Genomic DNA, 17,296 nt, shown 5'->3' on the forward strand with positions numbered 1-17,296 from the left:
AAGGTGAAGTCTGGGATGATGTCATCAAAATCTGAGATTCGTTTTAACAGAAGTGGGAGACTTTACATTTTGAATGCTTAAAGCAGCACTTGGCAACTTTTGCTCTCGGGGTCCTCCTACAGTTGGGAAAAAATAATGTCCTCAACTACTGTCGTAAGCTCGGTCGTCCTACAGCAGGGGATGCCATCGCGCGGGCATTTGTTGACATGACAGCCCTGATAGCCCTGAACTAGTGATGAGTGGGTCGTCTCATAACCCGCGGACCCCGTATGTCTATTTAATGGTCGCGGGTGCGCGGCGGGTTGTAAAAATATATACAGTGGCGCGGGGCGGGCCAAATAACTTCATAAAAGTGGCCCACGGGTCGGTGCAGCACTAACAGTTCCCCTGAACACTGCAGGAGGAGTTCACATGCAGGTGTTCTTCTGGCGTCGCGTGTGAAATGTCTTCATCCCAGGTACAGTCAGTGGCATATGTTTCAGCATGTCATATGAATATAATTTCATGGGTTTTATTTTTTTCAAACGCCAAATAATCGCGATGCTCACGTTTACAAGCCAGCGTCATTATAGTAGTCTATTGGTTAGCGTTTTACAGAATCTATATGATACTTCAGTTCAGTGTTTGAGTGGTAGCTCACCGTAACAAGCAGGACGGCATCGGTCGGGCACGCCTCCTTCAGCTCACGCCGACGAGCAAACGCTGGTCACATGCTGATCCTCGTCCTGCCTTTAATCACATCACTTTTTCATTTCCTCTTATTGCTTTCCTCCAACAAAACCTTTTCTTTCTTATTTGTCTCTGCTGCTTAGGACATGACTATATTATCCGACGAACAAAGTTGGGCTCACACGTCCGAATGTAAGGAAGTGTGTGTTGGTGGAAGTGACGTATATGCCGTAAAGCAGTCGAATTTTGTAGTTCTTTTTGTTCTCGGGTTACTACCCGAAACCCGAAGTTTAAAAGTACGATTAAAAACGATGCAGACGTGTCATTCAACCTATTGTAAGTCGTCGTATCATCACAAGAGTCTTGAAAATATATTATGAAGGTTGAAAAGTTACCTAGTGCTGATTTAAATCTCCTAAATGCAAATTTTGTCATAGTTTTGGAACATACCTAGCCTGACGTGGTCATACTCAATTCTAGTCTGAATATGAGTCTGAAACTGCTCCATTGGGCTGTGATTATGGGGCGTGTTTCAACCGAACCAGGAAAGACATCAATTAGAAAGACCTTCAACCAATCAGAGCAACGGAGCGATGCGTTATGTTAGTTGTCAAATGTCAACAGAGCTCAACTGCACTGTGTTACCTAGTCCGCGTTTTCCCCCCGCGGGTTGTTTTCCATGTCCGCTTGTTGAAGCGACTATAATGTGATATATAGATCCATGAGTGCGAATTTTAGCAGGCAACCTTACCAAAATAACACACATTTTACCCCCAAACGCCATTTTTTTCCGGATAACCCCCCGAGAAGCTATTGTTTAGGGCTAGTAGTTGGCGGGTTTTGTTGTAAAAACTTGGCAACCCTGTCTGCACGTGCGCTGGAATAAACAATCTTTGCCGGTGTTGTAAAAAAATAAAAGAATTTAACGATACACAGAGTACTGACCCAACATGATCATCATTTCTGAGAGAAATAGTGAAGGATTTAGGCCAGACCGAACTGCCCGACCTAAAAATGATGTGGGCGGGGCTGAGTTCAGCTGGCATCCAGGCAAGAACATACCAGCTTATTCATAACTTTAAGGCTAACACAGTCATACTAAAAGCTAAAAACTTCAATTTTGATTTCAGTGGACCTTTAAGACTAAGTGGTTTATGCAACCGGCCCCTGTTCTCCATCATAGGATATGAGAATCCTGTGACTCTCAGATGAGGGTGGTGATAAACAGTTAAACCACTTGTGATGTTGTTACTGTAAACACACACTTAAATACTCATCATGGGAACAAAATAGCACCAGCGTTTCCCCTAATGGTGCACTGACTCGTGGTCAGTCAGGCTCAGGGTTCACTGTAACATTATCCAGCGTTTTCTAATGTTCAGTGCAACATCCCTAAAGTGCCCCTATTGTTCTGTTTTAAAGATTCCTTTATATGTGTCCAAGGCCAAAAAACACTTTTTCTCATAATACATATATTGCAGCTTCAGCTCTTTTCTAAGTCGATCAAAGATTCAGTCTCTCTAAACCCATCATTTCTATGAGCCTACTCTGCTGTGATTGGTCAGATGGCTCAGTCTGCTGTGATTGGAATATCACCCTTTTATAAACTAACATGGTTCTGTAATTTTGCAGCTTTTTATCAATAAGATGTCTATTGTTTGGAGTCTTATTTAATTGCAGAGCTAATGTCATTTCAGTGGTACACCAGTCCCTTTAAAACTGGAAACTGATCAACAATCTGTGTTCGTTCTTCCAGAACCATAGTTTTAGAGAGAGAGGAGTTATTCATTCAGACTGAGCCAGCAGGTACAAAGAAAGATCATTACATTTGGAAAATGATTGGTGTGTAGATGAAAATCACAGCTAAACGAAAGTACATGCACATTTTTCAGTGCAAGACTATTTGTCATTCTTTTATAATGTCTCCAAATGATCTGATGATGTGAAGCAACATGAAAATCTTTGCAAACAAAAAGGCTTTGAATTTGATCAAATCTAGGGAGGCATGATATAGAAATTATACACTGTAAAAAAAAATTAAAAAAAAGGGCAAATTTTGAAGTTTTGCAGTACAATCGACCTGGATGTTTGTTATTTAAACTTAAATTATGTTAAACTGACTTTAAAAAATGAGTTACAGCTTGTATAACTAATAAAACTGTTAAAACAATGTAAAAACATGTTGTCGTAACTTATTGAACAAATATTTTTTTACAGTGTAATCAATTTTATAAGTATGTATTATTAACTTTTTTTTTTTTTTATAAAATTCATTCAAAAGAAAATGTATTATTAAAAATAATTGTATGGTGGGAAAAAGGGCTCACAACGATGCTTCAATTAATTTTTGCAGAGGTTTTCCGTATTTATTTTAGGTAATTTTCTATAACTAGCCATACTGTTTGAATTGAAAGAAAAGGAAGTGCCGATATCTGCTTCAGATATGGATAATTTAAAAAAATGTGATAATGATATTGTTCATCTCTAATCAAAACACCCCAGTGCTCTGCTAATGTGTTTTTTTTCTTGCGAATGCATATCGTCTGATGACCGTGCACATGCATCTCATGGTCTTCAGACTCGTGATTGACAGTCCATTGCTAAATTCACCCAGAGCAGTTTGTGAGATCATTTGAAGTTTTGTGTTCTGCTCAGTTGTCGTCCCTTGTGTGGTTGGTTAAATTTAGCTTGGAAATGCGATAAGTGTGGATCCGCTTGAAACCAGAACTCTTCCCGACCCTGGCGAAGAGCCCACCGGTCCGTCTCGTGCATTATGGACAGAATATAACCCTGTAAGCAATAGAAGACACACACTGACCCAGCCCCCTCTGTGCATTGATTATATTCTGCTGTCAGCGATCTCGAGTGTGCACACACGCGCACACACACACACACACACACACACACACACACACACACACACGCGAACGCATGCAGTTGCACCAGCTGATCTGCCGTTATTGTTTTGCACCTGTCACAGTAGCGCTTCAAAGCAATGTGAGCATGCTATAATCTGACATTAATATCTAATTGTTGCTTTGACAGAGGGTCGTGTTGAGGTTAAACCGTCTTTGAGGGCTTTTTTTTTCATGTTTTTGACATTCAGAGAGAGAGAGAGAAGGCGAGAGGGAAAGGGGGAGGTTTGAATGTCTTCTCATCTCCGTTCGTTCATGTTCAGACCTCCACAGCCAGACAGAACATCAACCTTTATGACACCCAGAAAATTGCAGATTTACTCTAAATTATACACACGTCTGAAAGGAAACAGACACGTATGAGACCAGCAGACACTCTGAAATGATTCACCCTTGTTTTTTTGCATCTTTGTGGATTTTGTGGTTGTCTTCCCTGAGCTTTAGAGCGTCTGACCGGCACTTGGTGAGTTTAGCTAACATTTCTTGTATTTTTTGGACGTTATTGGAGGTATATTGCTAATTTTAATAACATATAGACAATAATATATCAGTTGAGGAATGCACAGTTTATAGGTTGTTTTTTGCATCTTTGTGTGGATTTTGTGGTTGTTTTCTCTAAGCTTCAGAGTGTCTTTTTTTAAGTCATGAAATGATTCTGTTGGTTGTTCAGCTGTAGGTTTTGATTTTAAAGTGCTTCTCTTTTGCATGCTGCCGTAGCATCTCTATTACAATTGCTCATATTGAAGATTATTATATTTACATGGATATCCCATATGCCCATGCACGGTTCCTCAAAATTCAAACAAATCAATACCTGCAATAGCTTAACATTTATCTTCCTACGTTTTGCAGAGAGCTCGTAACGTAAAGATATCAAGTTCTTGTATTGTCTGTGAAATCTGTAGTTTAGTTGTGGCTGTTGGCGCGTGTCCGTGCGTCTCCTTCAGCCGTGATCAAATGCATATTTAAACCTCCACTGTAATCAGTGTTTCCCTCTTCAGATGTGAGTTTGCCTGTTTGGCGTGTGTGTGAGAGCCAGTTGCAGCATTGTGAGATCAAAGCACACACACACACACACAGTTTTTCAAAACACATCTGTCCGATTTCAAAGCAAAGGGGCTCATGCATCCCTTCAGAATGGACACTGTATGTGTGTGTTAGTGTCAAAATTAAAGTCCCACTCCAGACACATCAGCCAAACAGAGAAACGTATCAGGCAATGTCCATAATTAAAAAATATTGGCAAAATACTGGCAATATACCAGTCGACCAGTAGTAAACCTGTAGTCAACATAATTCATGTCTGAAGCACAAACGCTGCAGGACATTGCACACATTAGGGGTTTGATCACATAATGATGGTGCTTTAACAAACAAAAGATCTGTGCATTTAGTCTTAAAGTGACAGTAGCCCAATAAACCTGCTGCCTTCTGTGTCATTAATGTTAATCAAACAACTAAAGACAAAGAGAAAATCACTCATTGCTCTTGACTGAATCACTTGAATCTTTAGTAAGAATACTGTTTATATTTAATTCACACAATGAAGACTATGCATTGTATTATTTTTAAATTTGATTATTCGTTTTCTGTAGTATTTTTTAATACATGTTAAATAAACCTATTACTAATCTAATGTAAAGCAACACAAACAAACTGGAAAGTGAATGTTCTTTCACTCTTCCATTTGACCTGTTGTCGACGGACTCAAGTGTGTCAGAAATTAAACTCTAATCTGTGTATTGCCAAGACTCTGGCGATACGATACGTATCACGATACAGGGGTTACGATACGATATATTGCAATATATTGCGATATTGTAAGAGAGGCAATATATTGCGATATTTCTTTTTTGTGTGTTTTTGTTTTTTATAATTTAAAAGAATAAAGAACACAACCATAAGCCTAAAACACGAGCCAAAGTATTTTATTTAATTAATACAGTATAATTTATATCACTAATCATATGCAATGTGCAATCTAAGTTGAGGGAAATGTAAAGTTACTGCAGGATTCTTTGTGTAAATGTTTTAAAGGTTCACAGTATAGCAGTGGCTATTTAACAACAGAAAGTGCAGTCCATTTCATGACTGAATGACTGTTTGTTTTATATTTAACACAGTAGCCCCGATCACACAGAACGCGTTTTTGCAGCGAGAGGCGCATTTTTTGAATGGATTTCGTTTGGCAGAGAGCGTTATGCGCGCTGCTTATGCGCCCTGGGCGCCCTGCGTTTTAACCGCTTGCTGCGCCTCGCGTTTTTGAAGGAGCGCTCTGAGCGCATGAAGTTGAAAAAAAGTCAACTCTGAGCGGAAAAGCGTGCGGCATCATCGCGCTTATGTTCTGTTGTCCAGTCGAATGAATGAAGCGGCGGGCCTTCCGTTTTGTTGACCGTTACATTGATTTGACTGACAGTACAGGTGATTCGGGGGTTGCCTAGAAACATTAAAGCGCACTGCTCATTTTTGAATGAGAAAACGCCGACCAAAAAAGGGAGTGCAGTGCGCCTCGCGTTTTCGAACCTGAAAAACGCGTTCTGTGTGATCGGACCCTCAAGCTGTTTTCTATAAAGCAGTCTATTGTATAAAGTGCTATTTCAAGTAACGTTACTGAGCTGCAGAGCTGGTGCATCCATATCCACATCGCTATTATCTTTCGTTCTCCTGCCACCGCTGTCAGTTTTGGTGTGTGTTTATTTTGTTACTGAGAGGAAAACGTGCAGTACATTCTATCGAAATGCTTCTCAGCAGCGCGGGTGACATCAGGATGTTAAGCGAGCTCTCTGTTTCAATGTGTTTCCCGAGTATTAGATTATAACTTGGCCTATTTTGCAAACAAAATGATTCTTGTTGATTTCCTTAGTGGCTTCTTTTTAGCTGAAGCCAACATGAGTCCACACTTCAGCTCTGTATACTGCAGGAGCGGAATAATTCTATCGTCTTGAGAGCTGGGTTTGCTAATGTAAACACTAGTGATGCGTGCACTTTCACCTTGCGCTTCTCCGGCTCCGCGTCCGTTATACGTTCTGAGATAGCACTGCCATCTAGCGGTTGGGTGTTATACAGTCTGTGGTTTAAACCGAACACAAAGCCACGAATCTTGGATGTAAATAAATAAATATATAAATATCGATACAGCGTTTTTGAGAATCGATACAGTATCGCCAAACATATCGCGATATTCACTTGTATCGATATTTTCTTACACCCCTAATACTGTATACTAATGCCTTCTAGTTGCGTTAGATGTGACGTGATGCTCACATCCAGTATGCCATCCGTTAAGCCAAGGGTTTTCAAACTTTATGATGCCAAGGACCCCCAAATATGATGAACCTTTATTAGGCACCCTTTCCTAAAATTCATCTATTTACAGTCTTGTTCAAAATAATAGCAGTACAATGTGACTAACCAGAATAATCAAGGTTTTTAGTATATTTTTTATTGCTACGTGGCAAACAAGTTACCAGTAGGTTCAGTAGATTCTCAGAAAACAAATGAGACCCAGCATTCATGATATGCACGCTCTTAAGGCTGTGCAATTGGGCAATTAGTTGAAAGGGGTGTGTTCAAAAAAATAGCAGTGTCTACCTTTGACTGTACAAACTCAAAACTATTTTGTACAAACATTTTTTTTTTCTGGGATTTAGCAATCCTGTGAATCACTAAACTAATATTTAGTTTATACTAATATTTAGTTTATAGTTTATTTAGTTTATATTTAGTTTAGCTTAGGGTCGTCTCACAAACTGCCTGTGGCCCTTGGACCCAAAAAGAACAATTTTACTCTCATCAGTCCACAAAATGTTCCTCCATTTCTCTTTAGGCCAGTTGATGTGTTCTTGGGCAAATTGTAACCTCTTCTGCACATGCCTTTTTTTTAACAGAGGGACTTTGCGGGGGATTCTTGAAAATAGATTAGCTTCACACAGACGTCTTCTAACTGTCACAGTACTTACAGGTAACTCCAGACTGTCTGATCATCCTGGAGGTGATCATTGGCTGAGCCTTTGCCATTCTGGTTATTCTTCTATCCATTTTGATGGTTGTCTTCCGTTTTCTTCCACGTCTCTCTGGTTTTGCTCTCCATTTTAAGGCATTGGAGATCATTTTAGCTAAACAGCCTATCATTTTTTGCACCTCTTTATAGGTTTTCCCCTCTCTAATCAACTTTTTAATCAAAGTACGCTGTTCTTCTGAACAATGTCTTGAACGACCCATTTTCCTCAGCTTTCAAATGCATGTTCAACAAGTGTTGGCTTCATCCTTAAATAGGGGCCACCTGATTCACACCTGTTTCTTCACAAAATTGATGACCTCAGTGATTGAATGCCACACTGCTATTTTTTTGAACACACCCCTTTCAACTAATTCAACTAATTGCCCAATTGCACAGCCTTAAGAGCGTGCATATCATGAATGCTGGGTCTCATTTGTTTTCTGAGAATCTACTGAACCTACTGGTAACTTGTTTGCCACGTAGCAATAAAAAAATATATGAAAAACCTTGATTATTCTGGTTAGTCACATTGGCCCTCATTTATCAATCTTGCGTACAAACCGGTGTATATGTTGGCGTAAGATTATGCTTACACTCCTCTCACCGCCTGATTTATGAAACTGTGCGCACCTCTGCAATCCAGGTGTACGCAATACTTGCCCTTGATAAATTCGGCGGCTGAAAACGATCGTCATTAGAATAACACGCCCCTATATATTCAAGTCTCCGCCTCTCCCACGCCCTCATTTTACGTCATGGACAAACAGAAGACGGCAAAGAAGCGAAACTTCTCCGACGTGGAGATCGGGCGCGCTCAATCATCTCACTAGTCCACTTAGTCAGGGCACTGATTAGGAAATAAGTCAATGGGCTGACTCCCTGATCAGTGCCCTGACTACTGAACTAGTGAGATGATTGAGATGCGCCCATCGAGACCATCACCAGGGAAGTGAAAAAAAAAAAACGAAATTGTTTTATTTGGGAGTTTAAAGCAGTTTAAAGCTGTTTGGATGATAAATTACCATCACAATGCATTATTTTACAGCACGTTTTGAAACAATTAGCATTTAATTTCGTATCACGGCACATGTAGGCTATTGGGGTGTACAATAGTGATGATGATATGATGTGGAGTAAGATTCATTCACATTAATGATTACATGACAATTTGTAAGATTCTTATTCTTATTATTATGATTATTATTCTTAATGACGCTTGTTATTTAGAAGAAGAGTGTCGTTTTTATTGATTTTATTACTATTATTATTTAAAAGAAGAATGTAATTTTTATTATTTTGTCAGTCTGAATTATTTTAGTCCCAGTCCGTGCGCAGCTGCCGGGCCTGAAACGTCAGATGAAGCGCACAGGCTCGCGACTGGAGGAATATATGCCTACAAATCAAACGCTTTGGTAAAGTCACACAAATTAAACATTGACGTTCATTTTGCACAAAAAATAAACACTGAATGTTGTTGTGGTTTTTAACAGTGGGTCATATAGCATATCTTGTCAGTGCGTTTTGTGGCGTTAGGAATTGCTTTTCTGCGCATTTTCCCACTAACTCAAACGTGCGTACACCACCTCCTGAGCTGGCGTAGGATTTGAGCGTGCCGTACGCCAACGTCCATATTGATAAATCTCAAAGTCACCGTGGGTTTGGGTGTACGCAAGGTGTACGCTGGAAATTTGGTGTACGCACTTTTGATAAATGAGGGCCATTGTACTGCTATTATTTTGAACAAGACTGTATATGCATGAAAAAACATTTAAACTAGATAAATAGTAAGTGTTACATTTTAAATATGACATATTGTTAAATTGGCTATTTTTAATGTTGGATGTATAGGCCTGAAAAAGAAAAATTTCAAGTAAAAATGCGTTTTATAAGCAACTTTCACAATAAATGTATGTAAGCATCTTAAATCCTGCGTTAAGGTACTGCCTTACAACCCCAATGAGCAAGATTAAAGAGACTATACACGAATCCGGCGAAACACGGAAGTAAAGCAGCGCCGCCATTACTGCGTGCCTTGCTGCTGAGGACTTAGAGCAGCGCGGACACTAAAACACTTCTCAAATGAGGTTAATAGCTTAACAATGACTCGATTCTCCCCTCATGTCATGTTATAATAGCCACCTTTTTTTCCTTATAAATTATTTTCATTTTTGTTACGAATGCATATTATTATTATTTTTTTCCTGTTTGTATTAAGAGCTGCTCCCTCAGGCAATATATTTTCTGTATCCTATTTCGAAGAAGTTGATTTTATCCAACGATATTTGTTTGTAAATCTTGATACTTTCAATAGAAAGAATTTTTTGAAAGAACAGTCACCAGACATTTTATTATCCATTATATATTTATATTATAGACATTTATATTATATCCGCTTTCAATGAAATGTCATTAGAGGACACCGGCAAGTGTCACACCGTCACGCACTTCGCAGGCACGCAGTAATGGCGGCAGGCAAGGTGGTGGCGCCCATAAAGTTCCCGGCAGTTTTGTGTATAGTGAGAAAAACTCACTAGAACGAGCATACACAATTCTAGAAAGTATGTTTACAGTAAGAAATTAAATGGTTAGAATGTTTAGTAGACTTTATCCATTTTTGCTTTGACTTTTTGGTCTCTGAGATTTTTTAGGGACCCCGTAGAACTTTCTGGAGGACCCCAGTTTGAAAATTAAGCCACTGAATGCCAGTGGGCGGGGCCTATGGTGTGATGCTGTATAACTATTCGTCGACGTCTCTGGCATATGCAAATTTATGTGCATATCTTGTGTCATATGCAAATGTATTTGCCTGTGTGATGTCACAGATTCCAGAATATCAAAACAATCCAGTTTTTGAACTCGATTAAATAAATAAATAAATGCTTTGTTTATATTGAAGACGTTTTGAGCTATGAAACTTGCAAGATATTTCAATGGTACGAAGTCCTCTTGTACATAAAAAAAATGTAGGCTTTTCATGTCATGACCCCTTTAAGTTGCGATTTCAGAGAGAAACCCTGGTTGCAACCTTTTTGTAATGGAATAAAGCTTTAGAATATAGTGGCGCCTGGTAAATGAATACCTTTACAATGCGTATGGGATCTATTGGGAGAATTTGATTATGGCTTGTGTTTTCCGTCTGCTTGCAGATTTATACCCTGGCTGAAGCACCTCAGGTTCTTGGAATCATTGTTGAGGAATTTCATATCCTCATTGGAAACTTCTGGAAATATAACAATTGGGTCGTTACACCATATTGTGGAAACCCACAGGACTGGAACGTTGGCATATCATAAATGTTCCTCTCCAAGCGTCTCTTCATTCCTGGAGCAGTTTATTGAAGGGGGGGGGGGAGAGAAGAGATGGCATTTGACCTTTAGTGGCCGTTGCAGTCTGGGAGAACCCTACAGGGATCGATGAGACAGTCGTAACCGCCCTTCACATTTGGGTTATTAGCTGCCGTTGTTCTGAGGTGAGAAGGAATTTGTATCTGTATAGAAATCCAGTGTTGTTTCCAAACCATTGGTTCAAATCGGAGTTGTTGACACATGTAAATGAGCAGGATTTTCGTTATGCATAACTAGCCACGTTTACATAGAAACTTTTTTGTCATTCTGAATAAAATCATTCAAGATTTAGTGGACTGTTTACATGAGACGTTATCTATACCGATCTGGGGTTTACATGTGCTGACTTTCAATCGCAATCATTCTGTGACATGCGGTTTGTCTGCCTCATCAAGGGGGTCGCACACCGAACGCGAAGCGCATTTTATATTAAATTTATATTATATTTCCCTTAATTCGTCAATATGCTGATTTGACCCTGTGCTACAAAATACACCCACCGTGCAGCTCTTCAGTCAGAAAGTGAAATAATCATCTCAGAAAAAATTAATTCTTCTGACAGGTGCAGTTGGAGCAAAAAGTGCTTGGACAAACGCTGTCAAGATGAGGGTGTAGCCAGGCTATGTCTGTGTCATTATGCTATGTGTTATTATTATCTTCATAACTTATATATAACTTAATAAAAAGTTTAACGTTACCCCTCAGAAAAATGAACTTTCCTCTCTTGTCAGCATTATAGCCTGGTGTGTATGCTCTCCTCTTCAGTGATGGAGGTGCGCGCTGTATACCACGTGATATAAGGACGCACATTCACAAGTAATCAGGTCAGGCCGTTTTTCCGATTGGGGTGTTTAAATGGAGCATTTTCATTCGGATTGGGCATGTTTATTCAGATTGTGGTGTTTAAATGGAGCATTTTTATTCAGATTGGGCATTTTTATTAAGATTGGGGTGTTTAAATGGAGCATTTTTATTCAGATTGGGCATTTTTATTCAGATTGGGGTGTTTAAATGGAGCATTTTTATTCAGATTGGGCATTTTTATTCAGATTGGGGTGTTTAAATGGAGCATTTTTATTCAGATTGGGCATTTTTATTCAGATTGGGGTGTTTAAATGGAGCATTTTTATTCAGATTGGGCATTTTTATTCAGATTGGGGTGTTTAAATGGAGCATTTTTATTCAGATTGGGCATTTTTATTCAGATTGGGGTGTTTAAATTGAGCATTTTTATTCAGATTAGGCATTTTTATTCAGATTGGGGTGTTTAAATGGAGCGTTTTCATTCGGATTGGACTTTTAAACCGATTACAGTGCTCCACGTAAACGCAGCTATTGTCAGAACATCTCAATTAATCCCTCCGGATCCATTGTGTACTCTAATGGCTGTACCTGTATGTTAAACTGTGATTCACATTGTCTTTATTGCTATCGTCATTAGCGTCTATGTGCGGTTGTGTTGTGGGTTTCATCAACCTTAATGAGGAGAAGTCGGCTAGACGACTGCCAGACGTTTGTCTCCCAGAGGACTTCAGCGACTCGAGCCTCGAGGCCACGTCAACGCGCATCTTAAATACGTCCTCTAGAGCTAATTATAAATCACTTAAACGTATTAAAAAATGAAAAACTATATTAAGTTATGCTGTTAATTAACATGCCATTTTATCAGGTTATCTACTAAGTTTAACTGGTTTTAAACCAGCATTGTTGGCTCCTTGACAAAGGGATTTGTTCCTCTCTTATAATTCACTTTCTTCTAAATGCATAAATGTAAAATTATCTGATTTTTCACATGCTGGACAATATAATCCCACACAAATTGTCCTCAGAATATATAATACTTTGTGGTCAGTTAAGAAGATTTTTCTTGGAGACATCAGGATTTTTCATTTGGTTAATACTGTCAGCAACGGTGCATTAAATGAATCAAACATGACAGTAAAGACATTTATATAATGTTACAAAAGATTTCTATTTCAAATAAATGCTGTACTTTTGGACTTTTATATTAATCTAATAATACTGAAAAAACTATCACGGTTTTCACAAAAGATATTCTGTAGCAAGAGCTGTTTTTAACATTGATTGTCATTTGGTGACCGAAGGAGACTTCTTTCAAAAACATCTTACCAACCCCAAACTTCAGTATATGTAATTAGTTTTCTTCCTGTTGTATTGGTTTCCTTCACTGGGTTGATGTTGCATCTGTTGACATGCTGAATAATTTATGAAGCTGACAGTGTGCTGCAGTTTTAATCTGTTTTGTTAAACCATCCTGTTGTGTTCGGATCTGTTCAGATTTATGGGAATTTATATAGTAACACACACACACATAAACCTTCTGTTTTTAGCACCAGTGATTTTTTTAGCAGTTTTCAGGGTCTTCATTATTTTGGCTAATGAAATCGCTCATCCCGTTGTGCAGGTGACTGAATCTAATATGCCTGTAGTTAATAAGATCGGAACTCTCATGTTCTATCTCCACGTCGCTGGATTCCAGAACGCTTTCTATTCGTTCTCTGGGGTTCCGCTGTTGCCATGGTGATGGAATCCCCCACCAAGCTGGCGGAAACCCCTCTCTCAGCGAAGCAGCCGTAGTGTGTGTCAGCCTTGTGTCGCTCGCTCCAAGTGCCTTTTGTTTGCAAGAACAGCTGTGTGTGTGTGTGTGTGTGTGTGCGCGTGTGCGTGCTTGTTTTTGTGAAATTCAGGACAGAAATGTGTATAATGACATGGGTATGACACTGGTGTTACAGGAGAGGGTGAAATATGAGGACATTACCCATGTCCCCACTTTTCAAAATGCTAATAAATCATACAGGATGAGTTTTTTTGAGAAAGTAAAAATGCAGAATGTTTCCTGTGATGGGTAGGTTTAGGGGCAGTGTGTGTGTGTGTGTGTGTGTGTGTGTGTGTGTGTGTGTGTGTGTGTGTGTGTGTGTGTAGTAGGGCTGTGCGATATTGAATAAAAATGCGATATGCAATACCTTGTTAAATAATGCGATATTCAATATGTGATACGATATTGCAATTAGTGTGTAAAATCTATTTACATTACATTAAAAAATTATTTAAACTAAGAACAATACCATTTATTGGTTTCTAATTCTTTCTGGGTAAAGAAAGTATCGCTACAACTTCTTAAAGTGACCAACAGTGTTTTAGCAAATATTAATGTCACAAATGTAATTTTAACATCAATGTAAACAAACAAAAAATGTAATGCAGACACAAAACTGAACTAAAGGGATCACATGCTTCCTGAGAGGGGGTTTGTGCGCATGTTTCGGTGTGTGTCAGACAGCAGACAGCACGAGACTGTAAGGTGTTGTTTTTTGCAAGTCATTGCGATTAATAACTCTTTTTAACGTCAATCAAGTCACATAGGTAATAGCTGTGTGCCCAGTCTATTCTCTGCTGTATGTGTTGCAGCTTTGACCTAAAACATACACTTTTTCACAATGTTGAAGTGGCCTATTAAAATCATTCAGATATTGTGTGCATATTGCGCTATATATATATTTGCGTTATTTAGATACTTTCTATATAGATAATTTCCTAGTGTGTAGTCAAAACGTCCCATGGTAGTCATAGTATCTTTGTTATTGTTGATCTACAAAGCTCTTTGCTTAATTATATTACTTAGTAGCAGCACTTGCTATGGGTTAACCTGCAGGTGAGTGTTGAAACCTGCCAATATTTAAGTAAACTTGGAGTTAAGTAAACCCGAGCCGATTCGGGATGCTCTTGGGAGCCGATTCGGGACGCTCTTAGGAGCCGATTCGGGACGCTCTTGGGAGCCGATTCGGGATGCTCTTAGGAGCCGATTCGGGACGCCCTTAGGAGCCGATTCGGGATGCTCTTGGGAGCCGATTCGGGATGCTGTTGGGAGCTGATTCGGGATGATCTTGGGAGCCGATTCGGGGCGTTCTTGGGAGCCGATTCGGGACGCTCTTGGGAGCCGATTCGGGGCGTTCTTGGGAGCCGATTCGGGACGCTCTTGGGAGCCGATTCGGGATGCTCTTGGGAGCCGATTCGGGACGTTCTGGGGAGCCGATTCGGGACGTTCTGGGGAGCCGATTCGGGAAGTTCTTGGGAGCCGATTCGAGAAGTTCTTGGGAGCCGATTCGGGACGCTCTTCGGAGCCGATTCGGGACGCTCTTGGGAGCCGATTCGGGAAGTTCTTGGGAGCCGATTCGGGAAGTTCTTGGGAGCCGATTCGGGACGCTCTTCGGAGCCGATTCGGGACGCTCTTGGGAGCCGATTCGGGGCGTTCTTGGGAGCCGATTCGGGACGCTCTTGGGAGCCGATTCGGGACGTTCTGGGGAGCCGATTCGGGACGTTCTGGGGAGCCGATTCGGGACGCTCTTGGGAGCCGATTCGGGACGTTCTGGGGAGCCGATTCGGGACGTTCTTGGGAGCCGATTCGGGACGTTCTTGGGAGCCGATTCGGGGCGTTCTTGGGAGCCGATTCGGGACGCTCTTGGGAGCCGATTCGGGACGCTCTTGGGAGCCGATTCGGGACGCTCTTGGGAGCCGATTCGGGAAGCTCTTGGGAGCCGATTCCGGATGCTCTTGGGAGCCGATTCGGGGCGTTCTTGGGAGCCGATTCGGGACGCTCTTGGGAGCCGATTCGGGGCGTTCTTGGGAGCCGATTCGGGACGCTCTTGGGAGCCGATTCGGGATGCTCTTGGGAGCCGATTCGGGACGTTCTGGGGAGCCGATTCGGGACGTTCTGGGGAGCCGATTCGGGAAGTTCTTGGGAGCCGATTCGGGGCGTTCTTGGGAGCCGATTCGGGACGCTCTTGGGAGCCGATTCGGGATGCTCTTGGGAGCCGATTCGGGACGTTCTGGGGAGCCGATTCGGGACGTTCTTGGGAGCCGATTCGGGACGTTCTTGGGAGCCGATTCGGGGCGTTCTTGGGAGCCGATTCGGGACGCTCTTGGGAGCCGATTCGGGACGCTCTTGGGAGCCGATTCGGGAAGCTCTTGGGAGCCGATTCCGGATGCTCTTGGGAGCCGATTCGGGGCGTTCTTGGGAGCCGATTCGGGAAGCTCTTGGGAGCCGATTCCGGATGCTCTTGGGAGCCGATTCGGGGCGTTCTTGGGAGCCGATTCGGGACGCTCTTGGGAGCCGATTCGGGACGCTCTTGGGAGCTGATTCGGGACGTTCTTGGGAGAAGATTCGGGACGCTCTTGGGAGCCGATTCCGGATGCTCTTGGGAGCCGATTCGGGACACTCTTGGGAGCCGATTCGGGACACTCTTGGGAGCCGATTTCCTGTCGCTCTTGGGATTTTGCTCCTTAAAAACCAGTTAAAATCGCTCTTGGGAGCCAAATGTATTAGCAAAGCAGTCTGAATCATTCTAATTGTTATCCACTAAATTGATTGCAATACATTTTAGATCAAGTATTGCACAGTGAAATGCAATGAACCTGACCATCCATTTCCAGTGACTAATGACTCAGAAGTAATATTTCCATCTCTTGTATTATTTCTTTCTAGACTCATTATTTAATCAGTTTTTTTTTTTTTTTTACACAAAATGACATTTAAAGGAAGTGTATGTAAGACTGTGGCCACAACTGGTACTGCAATCACTTTCAAATCCCCCTCCCCCCAGATGCCGAATCACTTCTGACTTTGTGATTGGTAGATAGGTGGAAGGCGGAGCTTCAGGCCAAAACATCAACATCAGTTGAGGGCTGAAACAACAACTTTTAAATGACAATATCCAGGCCGGACTACTATTGTCAGGGATATAAGTATTTGAAATTAACATGATTTGAAATTAACGTGATTTCTTCATGTCTAGTGACATATCAGGGCCATTTTATGATTAATTGAAATACATTTCTTGCATACAGTTACTTTAAATATCTAAAAAACTTATTTTTGTTAATGTGACGATGTAGCATGCATACTACTGTTTGAAATTGTTGCATACCCCTTTATGTGCAATTTTTTAAATAGTAGGCAGTGTAAAGTACATACTGTGCGGTATGTTAGCATTGTTTTCTGAGTGCAGCCTTTGTGTGTGCAAGTTCAAATATCTCCCCCTCCTAATCTGAAAGTCCTTGTGTCCTCTCTACAGATCCGTGAAGAGCTCTCTGCTCCATCTTCAGCTGCCTGAGACGTGAACCTCAGAAAGACTCTTTAATGAATCAGTATTCGCCGCTCGATGCCATGGCGTTCAAGTGAGTAGTTGTTTGCTTCTGCAGCTATAATGCTTCCTCTGTTGTCCTGCTTGTTCTCCTGTATGATCTCAGTCCCTATTATCAGGTTAGCAGTGATGTGGTTACGTCTTCAGGCAAACGCATGGAAAACACTGGCATATAAAGGGTCTTTTCTCTGAGGGCCCCTTGGAGAT

At 41.0% G+C, this 17,296-nt stretch overlaps 1 protein-coding gene across 13 annotated transcripts in view; it reads left to right on the plus strand.

The window, feature by feature from the left end:
- sema4d (sema domain, immunoglobulin domain (Ig), transmembrane domain (TM) and short cytoplasmic domain, (semaphorin) 4D) overlaps positions 1–17,296 on the plus strand; it is an 85,222-nt gene that overhangs the window by 7,779 nt on the left and 60,147 nt on the right. For 9 of the 13 annotated variants that reach the window (XR_010898973.1, XR_010898972.1, XM_067423703.1 and 6 more), the window contains exon 2: positions 17,021–17,123. Coding sequence is in view for 7 of the 13 variants with exons in the window: in XM_067423703.1 (XP_067279804.1) it covers positions 17,086–17,123 (38 nt within the window). In the remaining 6 variants the exon portion in view is untranslated. Of the gene's footprint in view, positions 1–3,807; positions 4,048–10,739; positions 11,054–17,020; positions 17,124–17,296 lie in introns of those variants that run through there. The other 4 variants (XM_067423702.1, XM_067423707.1, XM_067423701.1 and 1 more) reach the window with 4 other exon arrangements.

This window comes from Pseudorasbora parva, chromosome 18, assembly GCF_024679245.1.
Source record: "Pseudorasbora parva isolate DD20220531a chromosome 18, ASM2467924v1, whole genome shotgun sequence".
NCBI classification, from domain to species: Eukaryota; Metazoa; Chordata; class Actinopteri; order Cypriniformes; family Gobionidae; genus Pseudorasbora; species Pseudorasbora parva.